Here is a 21,832-nt window from a genome sequence, read left to right as displayed (position 1 = left end):
GTGCCAACTACACGGCAGTGTCCTTATCAAGAGAGAGCTGTGGTCCATGTCCAGATTCTGTGGCCTTGCTGTGGAATCACCAGGAACTCTAGTTGGTCTGGAGCTGATGACCTCCTGGCGTGCTGCAGGCTCGGGCCAGAGGCTCCGCCCACCCCCACTTGCCCTGGGCTGGCGTTTTGTGGAGCCCTAACTCTCTGGGCACTCCTGGAAGATCCTGGACAGTTTTGCATAAACCTGACCCCACCTCATCTCCAAAGGACTGATAGCCCAGCTTGTGGCAAGAACAACAGCAAAAGGAAGAGATTGAGTCAACTCTATGTCGTCCCAGCACTACAGAGCTGAGCAAGCCCAGAGGCATGTCACATGGGTTCCAAGGCACAAGGAGTGGCATGCCAGACTTCTCTCCAGGTCCCATGGTAAGTCTCCTCTGAGCAGGCAACCCAGGCAATTGGGCCATCCTTCACCGCCTTCCCAGGTGCATTAACAGGAGGCTGGATTGGAAGCAGAGCAGCTGGGACTAACTCCTGTGGGATGTTAGCTGCATACAGTCCTTGGTTTTGATACAGGAGGCGAATAGCATGCAAGGTGTGTGTGGCCCAGTCCCTGCAGATCTGGGAGACATTGGGATGAGTGGGACAGACGGCCACCCAGGAATCGAGAGCTCCCTGTAGGGCTTGGGGTGCGTCTCCCTTAGAGCTGGCATCCAGGGCCAGCCTGAGTGAGTGAATCAAGAGTGCACAGAAGAGGGGTTTAGTGCAAGGGGCAGGGGGAGCCGGAGAATCTGGAAGGCTTCCAGGCAAGGTTAGGAGGAGCAGAGAAGAACTGGAGGTGTACACGGGAGAGGCAAAATATGCATGTGGGGACCCAGGCCAGCCCTAACTTGCAACCCACTTTGGGGCCTAGGTACAGCTGTCATGGTCAGCCTTTCTCAACAGGCCCCGAGACGATGGGGCCACACAATGCCTCCCCACCCCATCCCCCACCGTGCACCTAACCCTGTGAGTCTTAGCTTTCTCCAGCTTGCCCAGGCCCAAGCCTAATACTCCAGCCCCTATAGTGGTCTCAGGTCCATGCAAACATCCACATGCAGCTGGCGTCCCAGAGACCCTGCCCCCAGAGTATCTGTGGGGATGGAGGTGAACTCACCAGCCAGCTCGGGCAGAGAAAAGCAGGAGTGAGTGGCATCCTTGTGCCCCCTGCCCTGGGCCGTGTGGTCTTGGGTAGGTCCCTGCTGGATTCCTGGGAGGCTGGAAGGAGTGGCTGCCCAGGCCCTGGAGCCCCCAGCACATCTCACAATCTAGGTAATGGATGGCAGATCCACCGGTGCCCGAAGGCCAGCAGTCCTGGGAGCATGGAAAGGGTGGGCAGGGTCAGCTGCTGCCACCTGCAGGGTGGCACCATGGAGACTGTGTTGTGGGTGTGAGGCATGGAACAAGATCTCCAGTGCCAATCTAAGGGACTTTACTGAGCTTGTGAGGGGTTGGGGCAGCATCTTATGGTAGATGAAAGTACGGCAAAAGCCTCCTCCTTCTGCCAGTGGCAGCATTCTTATGCGTGCCAGTTCACATCCTGGCTGTTCCACTTCCCATCCAACTCCCTGCCGTTGCCTGGGAAAGCACTGCAGGATGGCCCAAACCTTGGGACCCTGCATCTGCATGGGAGAACAGGAAGAAGCTCCTGGCTCCTGGCTTTGATCTGGCTCAGTTCCGGCTGTTGCAGCTACTTGGGGAATAAGCTAGTGGATGGAAGATCTTTTTCTGTCTCTCCTTCTCTCTGTAAGTCTGCTTTTCCAATAAAAATAAACAAATCTTGGGGCTGGCGGCATGGCCTAGCGGCTAAAGTCCTCGCCTTGAAAACCCTGGGATCCCATATGGGCGCCGGTTCTAATCCCGGCAGCTCCACTTCCCATCCAGCTCCCTGCTTGTGTCCTGGGAAAGCAGTCGAGGACGGCCCAATGCATTGGGACACTGCACCCGCGTGGGAGACCTGGAGGAGGTTCCAGGTTCCCGGCTTCGGATCGGCGTGCACCGGCCTGTTGCGGCTCACTTGGGGAGTGAAACATCGGACGGAAGATCTTCCTCTGTGTCTCTCCTCCTCTCTGTATATCTGACTTTGTAATAAAATAAATAAATCTTTAAAAAATAATAAAAATAAAAAATAAAATAAACAAATATTTAAAAAGAGAAAAGAAAAAAAAACCTACTAGAGCTTCTGAGTAGAGTGTCTGAATGTCCCAGTCCAGAACCCCATGTGGAGGTTGCCTGAATACTATCTTTTGTTCTTGGTATTTATTTATTTATCAAATTTTTCTTATTTTTTTCTTTAAGATTTATTTATTTATATTGGAAAGGCAGATCAGATTTACAGAGAGAAGGAGAGACAGAAAAAGATCTTCCATCTACTAGTTCACTCCCCAAGTGACTGCAACAGCCAGAGCTGAGCCGATCCAAAGCCAGGAACAGGAGTTTTTTCCAGGTCTCCCATGTGGGCGTGGGGTCCCAAGGCTTTGGCTCATCCTCTGCTGCTTTCCCAGGCCACAAACAGGGAGCTGGATGGAAAGAGGCATAGTTGAGACATGAACCATATCCACATAGGATCCTGGCACTTGCAAGATGAGGATTTAACCACTGAGCCATCACACGAGGCCCAAATTTCTTGAGAGGGAGAAAGGGAGAGAGAGGACTTGTATTTATTGGAACTGGGCCAGGACAAAGCCAGGAGCTTCATCTGGGTCTCCTTGCCGCGTAGCAGGGGTTCAAGCACATGAGCCATCTTCTACTGCTGCTCAGGCATGTCAGCAGGGAGCTGGATCAGAAATGGAACAGCCGGGACTCGAACCAGCATTTATTTATTTAAAGGAAGGGGAAGAGTGAGGTCCCATCCACTTGTCACTCCCGAGTTGACCATGGTGGCTGGTGAGACCACAGCTGAGTGTCTCCCACGTGGGTGGCCCAGATGGTCAACTTGAGCTGTGCCCCTGCTGCTGAGGTCTGTCAAATACGTTGGCATCTCAGCTGGTGTCTGACCACCAGGCACATGCCCCCCATCTCACCCTCTTATTCTCAGACACGGCTATGCCTTGCCCACTCGCTGGCCCCCAGGGAACTGTCTCAACTCACAGCCTGCCCCGCTTGCCTGCCTCCCACCTCGTTTGTCAGGGAGCATTGCTAGAAAGGCCACAGGCTGGCTGAACCCCAGGTCGGTACCAGGACTTGGCTGCTTGGGACCTACCTCGCACAGAAAATAAGCAGATTTGCCTTGGCCCAGCTGGTCTCTACTGGGGTCCATCCCAGGGCAGCATGGGAGCAAGGAGCAGAGCTGGGTGTACTGACCCAGTCTTGGTCCGGGGAGGGTGTGGCTGTGCTGGGTCACTTGTGGCTAGATCCAGTCATGAGGTCCCATTGAAACAGGAAAAGCAGCCAACTGTGTGCCCCAGTGTGGCTCACCCAGTTCACCTTGGAGAACTTCCTGATGCCCAGGGGCCCAGTCACTCCTGAGCCAGTTGGGTGAAAGAGCAAGTAGCAGCGTGCCCAGGTCAAGGGACACTAGGGAAGGGCCGCTGTCCAGTGAGTAGAACTATAGTTGGCCCAGGGACCAAAGAGGGAGCTGCAATGACCGAGTGGCCGCCCGTTCAGGGGTAGGGATGGCGGCTTACATTTTTCGGACCTTGCCTCTCTGGGCCAGCCCCAATCCCTTGCACCCTGCTACCCGGGGAGCAGGGAGGAAGGCTCCAGGCCAAAGCACTGCAAGGACAGGCTGGCTCCTCTGCCCCTGCACCCCAGGAGGAATGAGGCTGGGCCTGCTCCTGCTGCAGGTGACAACACGTCAGGGCCCTGCTCGGCTTACCTAGGGGTGCCCTCCCCACCTACCTACTCTGCCTGGGACCCCCTGGGCTATGACCTCCACCCCCGCCAGCCCCCTACTCACTAGGGCCAGGACAGCAGAGGTCATAGTAGGTTCCTACCCAGCCCACCCGCATCCCCACAGGTGTCCAGAGTGGCAGGCCCTGGAGTCCAAGCCCAGCCTGCCACTCCTCAACTATGGATTTGGGGGAAGGGACTTGGCCTGTCTGCCTCAGTGTGCTTGCCTGGCAAGAAACCCAGGACGAGCTCTGCAGCCTTCATCCAGCTCTCATGTCTCAGAACAGAGAATGGCAACAGGCAGGGAGGTCCAGGCTTTGGCAGCAGGAAACCCGAGGCTGTCCCAGGAGCTGCTGTGGCCCACGCCACTGGCAGGGGTACGGCAGGGCCAGCCAGAGGCCAGGACCAAGTGTCTCTGGCCACAGTGTGAGCAACACCACAGCATCCCCTTCCCTGGAGCTCAGACTCTGGCTACTCCCTGGTGCCAGCTCCCCCCCTAGTGATCTCTTCTTTTTTTTTTTTTTTTTTTTTTTTTTTTTCTCCTGTTCTGCTAAAACATTGTTGAGCCTCAGGAGCCCCAGGAGCCCCCTCCTGCAACACAGTCTGCTGCCCAGGTTTTCCATGTCAACTGGCATAGCATCTCCATATGAGCCTCCTGCTTTCTTCCTCTCTGGATGAGCTAACAATTTCTATCTGCTGGGTCACATCTCCCCCGCAACCACCACCAATGCCCCCAGCAGCCACAGTTGGGGCCGGCCGAGCTGGGAATGCCATCCGCGGCTCCCACTTGGGTGGTGGAGGCCCAGGCCTCCCAGGATGTGCACCAGTAGGGAGCTGGATGGGAAGTGGAGGTTGGACTTGATTCCACAGTGCTGCCTAGCTCCCGCGATGGTGCCTGTGTGATTCCTGAGGGTTAGCCCTGCAGGGGTGCATGCCACATGCATGGTTCCCGCCTACATTGTACCACACTGCTTACCATGGCTCTAAGAGTCCCCCTGGCCTCCTCACCCTCTGCTACCGTGAGTGGCATGACTCTGAGCGCGATGAACAAGTGCCTGCCTGGCTCCTGCTTCCCGCCCATTGGGTGTGACCCTGGCGCTGGAACGGCTGGTCACACGAGATTCTGTTTGATTTTCCCAGGGTGGCTGTGCGGGTTTGCACTCTCCCCTGCAATGCACATAGGTTCTCCATCCCCCCACCGCATGTGACTCCAGGCTGTGGGGTGAGGCTGGGGAGGAAAGGCTGTCACGGGTCTCAGAAGGCAGCAGAGGTGCAGTGCCAAGGGCCATGCAGGGCATGGTGTGGTGATGCCAATGGGATCCCATGGGAGGGAATTAATAGGAGGACAGATGTAAAGTCTAAGCCTTGTCTCCTGCCCTGCCAGGCCAGGCAAGCATGGGCAGGATTCAGGCGATGAGGGAGGGGGTCCCAGCTCACTGAGTTCTGCTCTGCCTGGAGCCCAGCCCGCATCATCAGGGCACATGGCCATTATGGGAATACAGAAATGAGTCCCCCAGGCCTGGCTTTGTGATCCAGGAGATGCCAACCCACAGGTGAGTCCGTGCATCAGGGGTGCAGCTCATCCTAAGAACCTGCCTCCTGGCTTCCTCCACACCCTGCCCAGGCCACCAGCCTCCCCTACACCTAGGATACCTCCATTGCTTGCTCCCAGGCTCATGGTGGGTGCTCTGTTCCCTTCTCCCCACACACATGTAGCCAGCCGTGCCCCTTCAGTAGGATCTCAGGCCTCGCTGGCAGGTGAAGTCTAATGTTTTGTAGGCTGGCTACATAGGGCCCTGGGACAGGTATACTGGCCTGGGTTGAGGCTGTGGCAGCTTCTATGGCCCTGGGCAGATCTGACCTCTGTCTGAACCTGATTTCTTCACCTGTGATGGGTGGGAGCTGGACTCAGTGACTCGACCCCACCCCAATACCTTCCCAGGCGGGAGTATCCATGAGTCTAAACTCCCCAGGGAGGGGCCTCGTGCAGCCGGTCTGGGACACGCCTGTCTGAGTGAGCAGGAGTAGGTGTACACTGTGTTCCCAACCCTCAGCATGTGCCCGGTGACTTAGTCCTTCCTCTAACCCTGCTTGTCTCACCTGACAGATGAGCAGACAGGTAGAGCTTAAGTGATGACCCCACACCGCACAGAGCAGAGCTCTGCCTCCGCAGTCCGTGTTGGCTCAGCCACAATTTCATGCCATAAGGTGACTTGAGGTTTTCTAAAAAAAAAAATTTAAAGATTTATTATTATTAGAAAGTCAGATCTACAGCAGAAAGCAGAAAAATCCTCCATCTGTTGGTTCACTCCCCAAGTGGCCGTGATGGCCAGAGCTGAGCCAGTCTGAAGCCAGGAGCCAGGAGCTTCTTTCTGTTCTCCCTTGTGAGTGCAGGGTCGCAAGGCTCTGGACCATCCTCAACTGCTTTCCCAGGCCACAAGCAGGGAGCTGAATGGGAAGTGGAACAGCTGGGACTGGAACTGATGTGCCTTTAATGATGGGACAAACTGTGGTTTAACCTCCTGTACCCATACACGCCCTCCCAGTCAACCCCACACACTCCATGCAGCACTGGGAGGAATATGCAGTGACATCCTACACCTTAGCAGACAAGCAGGCTATCAGCGGACATGACTGCTGTCCACTCTGTGCTGGTCTCCAGGAGGTGGACACAAAAGATCTGGAGCACACACCAAGTAGTCCCAAGGGGGCAGCAATACAGGGCCTCTCCCCCAAGTTTCCAAAGCCTCCAGGAGAAACGTATGGTCCCTAGGTCACAGCTTACGGGGCTGCGGGGGTCAGTTGCTGAGCTCTGGCTGCTAGCTCAGGCCCCCAGGGAGGCTTGCCCTATAGCCTTTAGCTCTGGCTTGACCCCAAAGGGCAGGGGACAGGTAAGCCTTCTCTTTTTCCCTCATCTGCCCCCCGGCTCAACTCTGACTGGACAGAGTGAGTCCCAGCCAGGCGCCTGGCCTGATGTATCTGGATCTCTGCTCATCGAAAGGATCAGAGCAGCTGCTGACCCCTAGCAAGTTATCTGTGACCTAGGCTTTGCAGACTCAGGCAAATGCCAACAGATTGGATGTTCCCAGGGCCATCTTCTTGTAGCTGATGGTGAGGGCATGACCCACAGGCGGTGAGGATGGCCTTGGAATCTGCTGACCAGCCCCTGGACCTTGACATGCTGGACCTGGCCCCACCTCCCATGTCCAGATGCCAGAAACAGACTCCCTGGGCAGAGACTTGGGAGGTGGTGAAGAGGGACTCTGGGGACTTGATCCCTCCCCTCCGCCTCCTCCCAGGTCTGGCCCCCTTGCTCCCAGTCCTGCCCTCCATGCAATGAAATCTGTGGAATGTTGTCCTGTGGGTTTTGGGGGAGCACCCTGCAGGACTTGTAGATTCAGGGGTGTGCCCTGTGTGTGCCAGGTGGTCTGGCTATGAGTGTCTGTGAGAGACCCAGTGCCCACACAGGTGCACAGATGGGAGGGTCTGCACACCGTGTGGGTGTGTTCACTCCAAGGACTGCCAGTTGGTGTTCACACTGTGACACAGCCAGCTCCCTCCCTCATCAACCTCCTCCGGGTTGTAGCAGGAGCACCTGTTTAGCTTTGGCTTCTGCCTGGAAACCAAGTTCAAGGCTCAGCATCTGGAGGCATCCAGTCCCTCTGCTTCCCTGCCTGTCGCTTCGCTGTCCCTTAGGTTCTCACAGGGACAGGGACACACACCCAGGCACTCCCGGCTAGCTTCTTAGGCCGGACCAAGCACATATTGATGTGCTAAACGGTGCCAAGTGCTTGGAACAGGGGCAGGGAGGGAGAAGGCAGCCAGAAATCCTGCCCTTGTCACCTCTGAGTTATAATGGGGAACAGAGGTGACAGAACAGGAAAATCCACACTTGAGGCAATGCCCTGAGGAGAAGCTGACTGGGGCAGAGGCAAGGGGAACTGTGGCCACACGGAATGAGGTAGGCAGGAGGCTGGAAGGGAGTGAGGCACCCAGGAAGGAACCTTGCAGGTGGAGGGAGTGCAGGAGGCCAGCACACCCTGAGGGAGGCCCGGGAGGATGCTGGCCTAGCTCTGAGCGAACCAGGAGTCACAGCAGTGTTTGGGCAGAGGAGAGAAAGCAGCTAATTTCTGCTCTCCAGCATCACCTTGGCCGCTGTGGGTGCCACCCTGGGGAAGCTACTCCAAGCTGCAATGCCAGCAGTGAGGGCAAGGGAGGGGTGAGACGGGCAGGCGTGCCCAGAGCACAGGTTCATGCCTGCAGGAGGGCTTTGGGTATCCCCACCTGACTCATAGTTGTTTCCTTTAAACAGCCATGAGAGCTGTACACCCTTTCCCTGGGGTAAATGCATGTGCACAGCCATCTATCCACATGCCTGTGCAGGCATGCATGCCCCCATGCAGGCAGACACACACACACACACACACACACACACACACACACACACACACTCTGCACATATGCCACATGGGGGGTGGATTTTAGGAGATGTCTGACACTCCTACCACCTGGGGGATGAATACTGCCATCTGACAGATGTACAAACTGAGGCCCGCAGAGGGGAAGGGACTTGTCCGTGGCCACTACACCCAAGTGCAACCAAGGCCCCACCCCAAAATACCCACAGCAAGGTCAGCAGAGGGCCCAGGACAGCCGTGCCTGGGTCTCAGGAGGGACACAGGAAATGCAGGAGGGACAGGGAAGGGATGGGAGAGAAGGCTGGAACAGCGGGGAGGAGGGACTGGACCTGGAGGTAGAAGAGCCCCAAATGCTGGGACCCAGAAGTCCCCCAGCAGGCTGGGGAGTGGGGTCCAGTGCTGCAGGAGACATACAGGCACCGGTCTGTCCTCCCCCTCTCTCTTCTGCCCCCTCCTTCCAGGCAGGGCTAGGAGAGCGAGGCCTGACCTGGCCAGCAGGACCCAGGACTGGAGCCAGAGGTCTCCGCCCAACGGGGATCCTCGAAAACCCAGGGCCTGCAAGCAAGATGACCCACGGGGTAGCCGGAATGCGGCTCTGCCTGCCTGCGCCTGTGAGGACCAGGCAGAAGTGGCTGGAGGCAGAACAAACCCAGTGATTGTTCCCAGAGGCAAATCAGGCCCAGGTGAAAGAGGGTGGCAGGGATATAAGGTGACACTGCCCAGGGCGGTAGCTAATCTTGTATCTGGGCTGCTCCCAGCTCCCTGGGCATCCTGGTCAGGTGGCCTGAGTCCCAGGGGAGGCCCACCTACTGAGCTGCCCCTTCTCTGTCTCTCCCATCCTCTGGAACAAGGACAGGAAGCCAGCAAAGGAAACCAGAGGGTGGCACTGATGTCCAAGTGACTGCAGGATGGTCGCCAGTCCCAGTCTCCAGGATCTGAAACTGAGGCAAGCAAGACACCTACCTTTAGCATCCAGGGTTTATTTCTGCACCCCTGGACACTGGGCACATGTGCCAGAGGCCATCCCCTGGAACCACGCGGGGGGGCTGGGCGTGGCCTGCTCTGTCAGGGGCTGGTGGTGAGCAAGTGACTTGTCACATCAGAAGGGCCCAGGGTGTGTTCATGCCACACAGCCCCCAATGCCTGGCGCTGAGGAGACGGAGGTGGACTTTGGTATGGCCTCAGCCGCTGTCACCGCCTCCTCCTCGGCCTCCCAGGAAGTTCGGGAATCTGGAAAGGTCGAGCAAACAGACTGGGTGGTGGGGGAGGACAGAGGGTCAGTGAGCAAGCTCCAGAATGTTCCAGACCTGGCCAGGCCAGCTCTAGGCAGGGGAGGGCCTCCACTGTGCATTCAGCTCTCCCCCAACCTCACCCAGCCAAGTGTCCCTGCTGTAACTCTGAGTTGATGGGCGAAAGAGTGGACCTTGAGACAGCTGCTGCTGGCCCAAGTGGCAGGACGCGGAGGTTCATGGCGTGGACAAGGCCAGCCAGGCCCCTGCCCACCATCAGGTGTGAGGAAATCACTGGGGCAATGGCACAGGTGGTGGGCACAGTATGGTAATTATCTGGGCACAGAATTCCCTACAATTCCCTCCCATGGGAGCCCCTGGGTCAGGGACACGCAAACGCACGCGGGCTCCCCACGCACGCGGGCTCCCCACGCACGCCTGTAGGCAGACCTGCACTTCTATGCACTGACTCACACTGACCCTGGCACGCCCGCAGCATAGACACACGCAGCCACGGACACGCAAGCCCTGTGCGCACCGCAGACCCGCGCTCTCCGGCCACCCACCTCCCATCGCACCCACACCCCCAGCGCGGGACGCCCGGGCCGTGGGCCGGCGCACGCACGATCACGGGCAGGGGCGCGCGGCCTCATACCCGGGGTGTGGGGGATCGGGCGCACGCGGGAGGCGCGGCCAGCGGAGCCCGGCGGGCGGACGGGGGAGGGGGCTGCGGTGGGGGCGGGGCGGACGGGGGCCGAGGGGGGCGCGGGCACCTCCGTGCGCGGCCTCGCCTCTGCACGCCCCTCGCGCTGGGCCCGCGGGACGGGCTGGAGGTGGGCTGGGGGGCGGGGACCGGGGCCGGGCCGGGGCCGCGCCGCTTGCGATGCCGGGCGCCCGCCGCAGCCGCCGCTGGAGCCCGGGATGGGGCGAGAGGCTGCGGCGGACGCCAGCATCTCCCCGCCGGGGGCCCCGGGGGCCGCGGAACCGCCGCCGCCGCTGCTGCTGCTGCCGCCGCCGCTGAGACCCAGCAGGCAATGGGTGAGTTGACCCCGGCGTCCTGGGGAGGGGGCTCCCCGCGCCGCAGTCCTTGCATCCCCACGCTCCCGGCCTCACTTCGGGCTCGGCGCTCGCTGCACCTCCCCCCAACTCCCCCTGCTCCGCACGGCTCCCACGGCCCCCTCCCTGCGCGTGACCTCTGGGGGCGGCAGCAGCGCTAGGGCCTGGGGGCTGGGGACCGGGGGTGGGCCGAGGTGGGGAGGCGGGATGCAGGATAAGCGCCGCGGCCCTGGCACCCCCTCCCCCAACCCGGCTGCTCGGCCGAGGTCTCCGCGGCCCCGCAGGGCAGCGCCTCCGCGCATCAACCCCCTTCCCCGGCAGCCGCTGGAGGGTGGGGGACGTCCCCTTGGCGTGGGGCTCCAGCCCTGCTTTGTGCACGCCGCCCCCCGCCCCCCCTCCGTTCCCCCAGCCTCCAGCGCCGTGCGCGTCTGCCTTCCCCACCCCAACCCTGGGCTGCGGTGGAGGCCCAGGCGCAGTCGGGGTACTGGGAGCCTGCGGGGGGCCTGGGGCCGCCCGTGGGGGCCAGGTGGAAGCGCGCAGGGGCGGGGGGGGGGGTGTGCGGGGAGCACGACAGCTCCGGGGCGGGGGACGCTCCAGCTCTGAGCTGCACTGCCCAGTGTGGGGGAGGGAGCCTGGCTTGGTGGGGGAGGCGCTATAAATATCTACGAATAGTGAGTTCTGGAACCGGGGGTGGGGAGCCAGTGTGGCCCTGGGGATGTGCGGTGCGGGCTGGGGGGCCTGAGGTGGGAGCAGCCAGAGGGGAAGTTGCCTGGCCCAGCCAGCCCGCTGATCGGAGGTCTGGTGGCGCCCACCACTGCCTGCCCCGGTGGGATGCTGCCTCTCGGGGACCACAGTCCAGATAACGCCTTGGTGGGGAGAACTGGGGGACCCTGATGTGACTCCCCTGTTGGGGGGGTGGGAAGGAGGAAGTTAGCATGAGAGCAGGCTCCGGGCCCAGGGGAGGATGGGAGTGGGGGTGGGAACTAGGGGTTGAGGCTGTGGGCAGGGGTTCTAGGAAAGTTTGAAAGGGGCTGCCAGTCCAGGCAGGAGGGAAAGAGACCCCTCCAGGAGCGATGCGGATGGGCACTGGAAGATGGTGCTGGGCACGGCAGAGGGATTGGGACCAGCGGGGACTCAGAGCTGTGGGGTCAGGGAGGTGCTGGCGGCCAGGCACTGCGCTGACCCTGATGAGAGATGGGGGATGGGGCTGAAGGACGGAGGGTGGGTGGACAGGGAAAGGGAGCTGGCCCACCAAGGAGCTGGCACTGGGCCCTGAGGGCGGCAGGCCTGGCCCTGGTCTGAAGTCTGTCCAGTGTCCAAGGGGTCATGGTCCTTGTCCCTGTGACATTGTTGGCCTTGCAAGCCTCAGTCTTCACCTCTGTGGAGTGGGTGAATCTTTCTCCTCAGCATTCCCGTGGATGAGATGAAGCTTATGGGCTTCTGGGCAGCTGAGAAATACTTGGGAAATCCTCTGGCTTCTGCATTGGGATTGATACCTGTAAATTGAGGATTTGCTGCCAGCCTGCAGGCCGGGCCAGTGCCTGTGGGGAGCAACATGGGAGGACTGGACATGAGCAGTGGGAGGCCTCATGGTTCTGCAAGGGGCTGCTGGTGTCACTGCACCCAGCCCTGAAGGTTCAAGAGCCAAGCCTCTTCATATACATAACCGCTCCCCCACCAGATCCTTCACTCTGCTTGCAGGCAGCTAAGCCCTGCACATGGGGATGGGGCTGCCTTCCAGAAGCTTCAGATTTGTACCTGGGTGAGCAGCAGGTGGGCAGATCCTGTAGGGCACCACCTGTCTGCCCAGCCTGGTGCTGGCTGCTCAGCGGGGCTCGTGCTGGGTGGCCATAAGCTGGGGTTCCAGGGCTGGTGGCCTGGGTCAAATCCTGCTTCTTCCTGTGCGACCCCCCACCTCTGGCTGGCCCGCAGTCTCCAGCAGGGCCTTAGTGCCCCTTCCTGGAGCGTTCTGGCCAGCTCTGACCCCCCACCCCATCCCCCAGCCTCCCCCTCATGGATGTGGAGTCCACATCACGGTTATCCTTCACTTCTGAGCAGGAGTTCCCCGGGGGCAAAGGGCTGCCTTTCAGTATCCCTTGCTCTGACAGTGTGCTGTCAGCTCTTGGGGGAGAGGCTGAGTGGTGCTGGCCAGGTGCCATGGCCACTGCCCCCTCCCTGCTGCCGTAACTGTTTTAAGCCACTCGTGGTGGGAGCCTGCTTTGGCATGAGACATGACAGTTGGCTGGGGGTGGATGGACTTGGGGGTGCTGCGTGGCTGCACCCTCAGGGAAGGGGGCTGCTGCCAGGGGTACTGTTGGCTGGGGAGGTACAGCACCCATGAAGGTTTCACAGCTCCTGTCTGCCATGTCCCTGCAGTGACCGTGATGGGGAATGCTGAGTGTCCCCAGTTCTAGGAAGGCCAGGTTGGGACCTGGTCCCCTCATTCTAGGCCCACAGGGCACGTGGTTGGGTCCTGCCACTTGTGTTGTCATGTGTCCTTATTTGGCTGTCAGCAACAGATGCATGGAATGGGGGAGGGGGAGTAGTAGGAGAGGAATGGGTGAGTGAGGAGGAACTGAAAGTGGATCCAACCTGTCTTCCCACCCGTTCTCCCCTCTTCCACCCCTGATGCATGGGGTGGGGCAGCTGGCCCCCAAAGAGGGCATCCTTAGGGTGTCCAGGCACTCACGGGTACCCTGCTCTGGAGGGCTGACCGTCCCTGCCCCCTGGGCCTCAGGAGGGTGCGTGTGGCTGTGGCTGGAATCAGGCCCGGTGGAAGGCGTGGGAAACCCCTGGTGGGCTTCTGTGGGGCCAGAAGAGCCACGGCTTGGCCGTAACCCAGGAAGTCAGCAGGATCCTCTGATACTTGAGCTGCTGCCCAGAGCGAAAAGTCCCCTGTGGTTGGCTCACTGGTTTCTCATCTTTTGCTACAAAAATAAGGTTGGAACATGAGGAAACCTTCACAGGTGACCCTGTGGTTTGATGAACTTGGAGCTTATTTGGTTAAAAACTTGCATTCCTGCTGCCATGGGATGCCCTGGGAGGGCAGGGAGGGGACTAGGATGGGAGGTTGAGTCACCCTGAGGTCTCCCCAGTGGCTGGCCTTGGGTTACCCTTCCTGGGGGAGGGCCACTGGTCTGAGCGTGGGATGGCGGCCCTGGGAGCATGGGCTCCCAGAGCTTGCCTGGTCCAGCTTCTGAGGCAGCCTTCCCACCCTTGACCTTCTGGTCCTGAGCATTTGTTGGCTGCTTGTCTCCAGTGGGTCCTCCAGACGTGTCCCCTACACCCGTGGAGATGTCGGACGCTGGTTCTCTCCATACTGCGTGGTGGCAGTCTGGGAGGTGGCCCTGCTGGGTTGAGTCTGGCCTATGGCAAACAGGGGCCTGCCAGCCAGGTCAGCCCTGGACCCCTTCGACAGCTTAGGGCACCTGCCCCATCTCTCCTGGGACCCCCAGGCAGAGGGCCTGCTGCTGGTGAACTGGACCCCCAAGCCTTCAAGACCGCTTTCTTTGTGACCCCCTGCCACTGCCTTTCTAACAACCGCTGACACCTGCTCAGCTTACCCTGGACAGTGTGCAGGGCCCAGCCCGTCCCCTTTCAGCCCTGTAGAATCCCACTTCTAGAGAGCTGGAACATAGAGTTAAAAAAATCCGATTAAGCCAGTGCTGTGGCATATGGAGTTAAGCCGCTGCCTGCAGTGCCTACATCCCACTGGTCCAAGTTCCAACTGCTGCATTTCTAATCCAACTCTCTGCGCGTACGCTTGGGAAGCAGTGGAAGATGGCCCAAGTGTATGGGCCCCTGCACCCATGAGGGAGACCTGGAGGAAGTTCCTGGCTCCTGGCTTTGGCCTGACTCAGCCGCGGCCATTGTGGCATTTCAATTCCTCCTCACACATTCATTCCCCTCCTACTACTCCCCCGCCCCCACTCCGTGCATCTGTTGCTGACAGCCAAATAAGGACACATGACAACACCAATGGCAGGACCCAACCACGTGCCCTGTGGACCTAGAGCGAGGGGACTAGGTCCCAACCTGGCCAGAGCTGGGAACACTCAAGAACCAGAAGATGGAAAACCTTGTTCTGTAACTCTGCCTTTGAAAGAAATAAATCTTTTTTTTTTTTAAATAAGTTTATTTATTTTCATCTGCTTTGAAGGCAGTGCAAGAGAGAAATCTTGCATCCGCTGGGTCGGTCCCCAGATGCTGTCAACACCCACAGCTTGGCCAGGCTGATGCTGGGAGGCCAGCATTCCATCCAGCTCTCGTCGTGGGGTCGTGGGGGCCCAGGCAGTTGAGCTATCACCTGCTGCCTCCCAGGAGTGTTAGCAGGGAGCTGAGTCAGAAGTGGAGCAGCTCGGACTCAGACTGTTACTCTGGTATGACTTGTGTACCCTATGCAGTGGTTTAACGTGCTGTGCCACGTCACCACCTGCCCCGAATCCACAGTGTAAAACGAGGCTGCCCTGGAGAACTAGAGGCACGTGGACTGTGAGAACCATTGCCTAGGCCCACCTAGTCCAGGCTGCCTTCTGAGACCCCCAACCCCCAGGGCTCGTGACTCAGCCCTTGCCTGTGGCTTCTGCCTCTGCTGCCCCCACCTCATCACAGCTGTGCTGGCCAGGCCTTGGGCTGGACAGGGCTTGTCTGACACTGATTGCTACATTTGACCTTCCCCTCCAACTCAGGGCGAGGGGTGGTGGCAGCAGCGACCCTGGCATTGTGCTGGCCCACAGAAGTCCCGTTCTGGGTCTTTTCTACGTGCCCATGGAGTGGTGACGGCCAGGGCCACTTCTGTGGGTGGTTTCGGGGGAAAGTCACGCAGGTGTGTCTGCAGCACAGATGGGAGTGGGATGCTGCAGTTTGTGGGTGTGACTTGCGGTACCCCAGGAAGTCTAGGCAGTGGTGCTGAAGCCTTCCTCATTTCTCTGGGCGGAAACTAAGCCCCGGGCAGAGGCTGGGAGGCAGGTAACCGGAAGAACCTTGTGGCCAGTGGTCTGCAGTTTCCATGCACATGATCTTGGTCCTGTGTCACTGTGGGCTGGGGCTGGCAGACTGTCCCTGCCGAAAATCGTCTTGGGTACACTGTGACTGTGGGGGACATGCGGGGCCTGGAGAGCCAGAGCCCAGGCTGACAGCAGGTGTACAAGAAGCTGGGAGACCTGTGGCACGTATTTGTGGAGACCTGTGGTCCATAGGGGCATAGTCCAACACCCAGCCTGTGCCAGGGCCCTGGTGCCAGGCTAGTGCGACCCCCTGGCTGTAGTGTTAGTGTTGCTGTTACATGCTGGTGAATGGCCCTGTGCCCAGCCCTGGGTGTGGGGGTCATGCCAGAAGCTGGAGTTCTGATACCTGGCACTTGGGCATGGGGAGGGAGGTGAGGGCTAGGAGTTTGGGGTAAAGGCACACCCCTTCTCAGAACCTAGGTGCTGATTTTCTTCTGGGGCTTTGTCAGGGTGCCCCTCTATGTGCAACGGCCTTGTCTGGTCACTTCCTGACCTCCTCCAGGAAGCCCTGCTTGACTGCACCCCAGGATGGTGAGGCAGGTCCTTGTTGCTGGGCACGTCTATGGCAGGCAGGTCTGCTGGCTCTTACCTGAGGAACTGAGCGGGGACAGGAGGGGGCCCAGATGGAAGCCACTGGGGCCACATGGCCAGGGAGAAAGGTTACAGGAAAGACCCAAGAACCTCCTGGGGCAGGTCCTGAAAGTGTGCAGCTCGGCCCCAGTGACTGTCACATCAGACGGAAGAGGCTCCACAGCTCATTGCACCTGCTGGTTCTTCAGAGGGAACCTCAAGGGCCAGATGCTCGGGCTTTGCTCCAAACACCATGAAGGGGGTCTGAGCACCCTCTTTCCCTCCCCCTGCCCTGTTGTGGTCCCCAGGAAGGGAGCCCAGGGCTGTGTGCAGGTGTGCCCCACCTCCCGGGTAGGGGAGGTTGGGGAACCAGTGGGCAAGTGGAGGACAGCCAGGTCTCCAGGGCTTGGATCTGCAGCCTGTGGTGTGGAGAAGGACAAAGCTTGATGGAGAAAAATGTGTGTTGTTGCCGAGTTGGCAGGAAATCCATGTGGATGGTTCATGCCAGCAGCAAGGGGCAAGAAGGAAGGCGGAGGGCTCAAGCCAGAGCAGCTTCTGGCAGCCACAGGAGCCTGTGGGATGCTCCCCTGTGCCTGCAGATTGTTCTAGAATACAGGAGAAACCTTTCTCACCAGAACATGAAGTCATCCTATAGAGGCGGGAGGGAAGATGTGTCCTGGGCACTACTGTCCCCCTTTGCTTCTGAAGGCACTGTTGTAAGGCTGTCAACTTTGGGTTGTGGTGGTCCCTGGTGGGATTGCAGGTGTGCCCTCAGCAGAGGTTTTTCTCGTTCCTAGAAAATGTGTCGTGGGAGTGACCCCGGTGGGTGCAGTGCCCTAATATTCTGTTCTTACCCCTCTCATGGTCCTCCCACGATGCCCGTCTGGCCTCTGCCCATTCCTCAGCTGTAGTCTCTGAGGACTGCAGAATGAGACGGCTTCTGTCACTGTCCCGAATTGCCACGTGGCTGGACTGGAGCCAGGAACTTCCTCCCGGGCTCCCACTTGGGTGGCCGGAGTCCGAGCACTTCCACGCATTCCCAGGCGCAGTAGCAGGGAACTGGATCACAACTGGAGCAGCCAGGATTTGAGCAACCCTGTGCTCCTGTGTGATGCTAGTGTCACGTGGAAGCTTAACACGTTGTGCCACAATGCCAGGCCCTGTCTCTTGCCGTTCTTTTATTACTATCAATGTTTTATTTTTTTAAAGTGCATTTAAAAGGTGAGATCACAGATACACGTGGGGCACGTCCAGGGAGGAAGTGGGTCGTCAGGGAACAGGTGGAACGGAGGGAAGTGTTTCCGCTTTCCATTCTGTGTCACGGGATGCGATGGCCCCTCCATTCTGCCAGTCTTCCTGATGTGATCTTGGGAAGGGACGTGGCTTCATGAGAGCCCCCTGGTCCCCGGGGAGGGGATGTGTATCCTGGGGAGGGGTCATTTGATCTGCTCACATCAGTAAGCCACACCCACTCTGGACCAGGGCCTCCAGTGGGGGATAGCTACAATCTGTTTTGCCCCACCTCTTAGCCAAGTTAACACTAAGGAATAGGCAGCTATGCTGGCATACTGCTGTGGTTTACACAGAGTTGGCCCGAGCCAGGCTGGAATGCCCACCAGCCATTGGCTTGCTTTTCTCCCAACAGTGTAACATTTGCCTAGGTACACGGCAACCCAGGCAGGAACATCCAGGCAGGTCTTGCTGGTTTGTACGTGACCCTCAGGTTGTCCCAGGCTAGGGGCCTGGCCCTCTAGCATGGTTGGTGATGGACCCTCTGATCCTGGCTGCGCCACTCCACCCTGCTCTCATACACATGGGTTAAGTTCTACCTGGGCTTGTGCTATCTGTAGTTGTGTTGTGTCTGAACCTTGGTCCTGGGTGTGGGTCTAGACTCTACGTTTGGTTTAGGAAATATATCTGGCCATCTGGGGTGTGCCTGCATGCACCTTCACGGTGCACCTGCTGTGTGCCAGGGGCACGGTCACTGGTGTAGCCTCAGGTGACTCTGTAGTTTTCTGGGAGATGCTGGGTTCTGTATATAGCAGGCATTTTCTGAATGCCAGGCCTTACACCTGCAAGATAAACAAACCCAGGTCTTACCCCACCCTGTGGGGGACATGGCATCTTCTGGAGTTATTGTGGTGTACACTGGGGGTGTTGGGGACAGCATGCGAGGAGGGGTGGTCAAGGCTGGACAGGAGAGGGTGGGGAGGACCTTCCAACCTTAGAGATCACCACCCCAAAGAGGGCACACCCCTCCATCCAGACTGCCATGCTGAGAGACAGGGCTGGGAGTAGGAGATGCTGCCAGGCTTGCAGTGGGCAGAGTGAGGTCCAGGAGGGAGGGGGAGGGGGAGGTCCTGATGAACAGCAGGGGGCAACAGATACAGGCACTGCCAGCTCAGTGTGGCCAAGAGCCAGCCCTTCTCCAAGCCTTAGTTTCTGCATCTAGAAAGTAGGCGGTGATGATGAAATAAAGATTGTGCGTCTCTGGGGGAGCCCAGGGTACTCCAGGGGAGACCTCAGGCTTGGGCCTCCTGGGATTCCTGTACCCCAGGGGGTAACCCGGGTAACCCCTGGGGTACTCCAGGCTGGGACCTGTCTTGCCTTGTGGGGTGGCTTTGCCACTGCTGTTTTATTTTCTCTCCTTTTCCCAGGTCAGCAGACCCCTTGCGTGCCTGCTTATATCTGCTGTGACACATCCTTCCCCCTACACACACACACACACACACACACACACACCTGCCAGCTGGTTGGCAGGGCATCCAGCCCTGCCCACTCTGTGTGGCCTCCCCTTGCCAGTTGGTGATGGCCTCCTGGATGTCCCTGCTGGACATGGCCAGCTGGTCCTGACCAATGAGGCTTCCTGTGCCTGCCTCTGAGTTCTTACCACCACACCCTCATTTAGCCCTGTATGAGGCAACACGGGCACCTTGGCGTGCAGGAATATCTTGACTGGTTTCTGGGGCTCTAGCTGGCGGGGCTGCAGCTGTGCAAGGAGCAGTCTCTTGCCCACCACTTCCGGCTCTGGCTCTGCTGGAGCCAGGGGCTGGCTGGCTGCTGGAGTAAGGGCGTGTGGCTGTGGCCTGTGCAGGCGCCAGCCAGTGTCCAGCTGCTGTGCTGGACCACACCTGGACTACACCTGCTGCAGGTTCATTGTGATGCTCGAATTCCCAGATCTGGGAGGACCACCACCCCTCTCCCCACAGGGAGCTGCAGGCTCCAGGCCAGGTGCTCACCTGGTCAGGTCTTCCTGATCCCTTGGCTAAGCAGCAGCTGTTGAGCCCCTGTAGTGTAGACACAGTTGGGGTGAGGGAAGACAGTTCCTAACCTCACTTCCTATATCCATTTTTTCCATACCTCCTCCTGGGACTTTGGGGCTCACTGAGCACCCCAAGGACCAGAGGCATCTCCTGTAGGGCCTCCTGTGTGCCCTGGTCATTCCGCCACTGGAAAGGACACTTAATATAACATGGAAAGGACCCACTTGCTTGAGGTGTGACATGCCGAGAGTGGCATGGCAGTCAGGCCTGGGACTCCCAGTACTTTGCCAAGCCCTAGGCTGGAGCTTGGCAGCGGTGACGGACAGGAGCAGGGCCAGGGTGGGGGTTTCCTTGGAGCACTTCCTCGCTTTCAAGGTCAATGCTGGGGACATAGGGATGAAGAGCCTTAGGGAGCAGTCCTGGGCAGGACAGCTCGGGTGTGCTGGTGGGGTTGGAACAGTCTTGGGGGATGGGCCTGGAGGGTCTAGTGACCTTGGAACTTAGGGAGGTTGGAATTTATCCCGAGGGCAGCGATTCCAGGCAGGGAGAGGCAGTGTGAGATGTTACTTGTGCTGCTGTCCACTGTTACTGCTGCAGGTGAGCTCCGGTGTGCTGGTGAGGGAGTGGGCTCTGGGAGGAGGGCGGCTTTGGTGGCTGGGGAGCCATCAAGGGGGAGGACACAGGCGCTGCATCCCGGAGGGGGCCCCCAAAGGAGGAACCTGAGCAACGCCCGAGTTGTCCAAGTGTCCCTTGGGGCCAGGTCTGGGTCACCGGCTGCTGGAACAGCTGTCTGCCAGGGCTGCTGGTCACAGAGGTGTGAGGTTGGCTGAGCCCATGCTGGGACAGGTCTGGTGCCAGGCATCCTGTGGGCCACACCCACGGCCCCCTTGCTGCCCCAACTGGGATCACTCCCACCTGCTCTGCGTCTCTCCTCGGTTGTCCCCCTCCCGCTTCTCCAGCATACCAGGTGCCTACCTGCCACCCTGCACATGTGGACAGACGCCCGCAGTAATGGTGCCACCTGCTTCTGCCTGCTAGAGGCCCTAGAACCTGTTCCTTTCACACCCCCCTTCCTCACCCCTCCCCCATGACACCAGGGACAAAGCCTCTATGGCTGCCTGTGGCTGCCCCTCCCTTCCCCCAGCACAGGCTCCCACTGAAGTGACCCTTTGTACATTGTCCCTGGGGGATGGGGGCCTGGCAGGAGGGGCTGGTCATGCTGGGGCTGTGGGGGGGGGTGTCAGCAGGGCAGGATGGGGGATGGGGGCCTGGGGATGGAGGTGGGAAATGCTCAGCCCGGTCAGTTCTTGTCACTTGTCACTTCTCAAGCCGTCCCTATCAGCTGTTTGTGGATGACAGAGGAGGTCACGGTGACCCTGCCCCCTTGAGCATGCAGGGTGGGGTGGGGAGAGGGCGTTGGTTGACAGCAGTGGGGTTGGGAAGGCCACTCTGATCCCTGCCACCAGGAGCATGGGAGGCAGTGGGCAGGTGGTAATGTCTGGAGGGGCAGAAGGACCAGCCAGCGGGGGCAGAGTTTGGCAGGTGTGAGGGGCTGGAAAATGGGGGGTGGGTCAGCAGGGTTGGGGTGTAAGTTGCCCTCTGAGATTCAGCCATGGCATGTGCAGTAGGAGGTGGCCGGATGGGGACTTTGAGGGATTGGGAAGTTGTGGAGGCAGGAGGGAGCCCCTGAGGAGGAGGATCGTAGGGTGGGTGGTAGAAGGGAGGGCTCGGGGCCACAGAGTGCCTGGAAGGTGGCGAGGTGCCACCTGGTGCCTAGTGGCTGGCCACAGGTATCCAGCAGCGCGGCAAGGTGGGGTAGGAGGTTTGAGCCCACCAGGGAGCTGGAGGAGTGGTTCGCATTGAGCCCCTGAGTGTCAGCCCCTTTATTCCTTCCAGGCAAGGTGATGGGATGGCCCCACCCTGCTGAAGCTGGGGCTGGTCAGTGGCCTGCCCAGGAACAGGCAGGGACAGGATTTGCATCCCTTTCAGTATAAGCCCCAGCCTCTCTCTCCATGCCGGCCTTGCAACATTGGGCTGCCAGGTAACCCTACAGCCCTGGGCCCAGAAGCACCCAAGTCTGAGGGACCTTGGCCCCAGCCCCTGCTGGGCTTACTCGCAGGCTCCCATCCCACAGCAGGTCCCATGGGGCCAGCTGCTCTCTGCCTGGTTCACCCATTCATGTGGAACCATGCTCAGCCCTCCCAGCATCCTCTGCTCTTCAGGGCAGGGCAGCTAATGAGGCCTGGGGGTGGGGAAGGGAGCTGTAAGTCCAGGGCCCCTTTGGTCTCTGGGGACTGAGGCTGCACCCAAGTCAGGTGTGGCTCCGCCTGGGTTAATAATTAATCCTCATCCCTAAGAATGAATGCAGCCCATCTACCCTCCCAGACCTCCCCTCGTCCCTCGCTGTCCTCACTCAACCCCTGCCTCTTC

At 59.4% G+C, this 21,832-nt stretch overlaps 1 protein-coding gene across 3 annotated transcripts in view; it reads left to right on the top strand.

Annotated features, from left to right (window-relative positions):
- Positions 1–21,832, top strand: part of MGAT3 (beta-1,4-mannosyl-glycoprotein 4-beta-N-acetylglucosaminyltransferase) — a 34,471-nt gene continuing 12,639 nt past the window's right edge. Inside the window, exon 1 of one of the 3 annotated variants that reach the window (XM_058673593.1) lies at positions 1–416. In XM_058673593.1, the coding sequence (XP_058529576.1) occupies positions 364–416 (53 nt within the window). In that variant the 5' untranslated portion in view covers positions 1–363. Of the gene's footprint in view, positions 417–10,375; positions 10,546–19,901; positions 20,000–21,832 lie in introns of those variants that run through there. The other 2 variants (XM_058673594.1, XM_058673596.1) reach the window with 2 other exon arrangements.

This window comes from Ochotona princeps, chromosome 15 (genome assembly GCF_030435755.1).
Source record: "Ochotona princeps isolate mOchPri1 chromosome 15, mOchPri1.hap1, whole genome shotgun sequence".
Classification (NCBI taxonomy): domain Eukaryota; kingdom Metazoa; phylum Chordata; class Mammalia; order Lagomorpha; family Ochotonidae; genus Ochotona; species Ochotona princeps.
The sequence above is the reverse complement of the archived record's forward strand: the minus strand, read 5'-3'. Positions and strand labels throughout refer to the sequence as shown.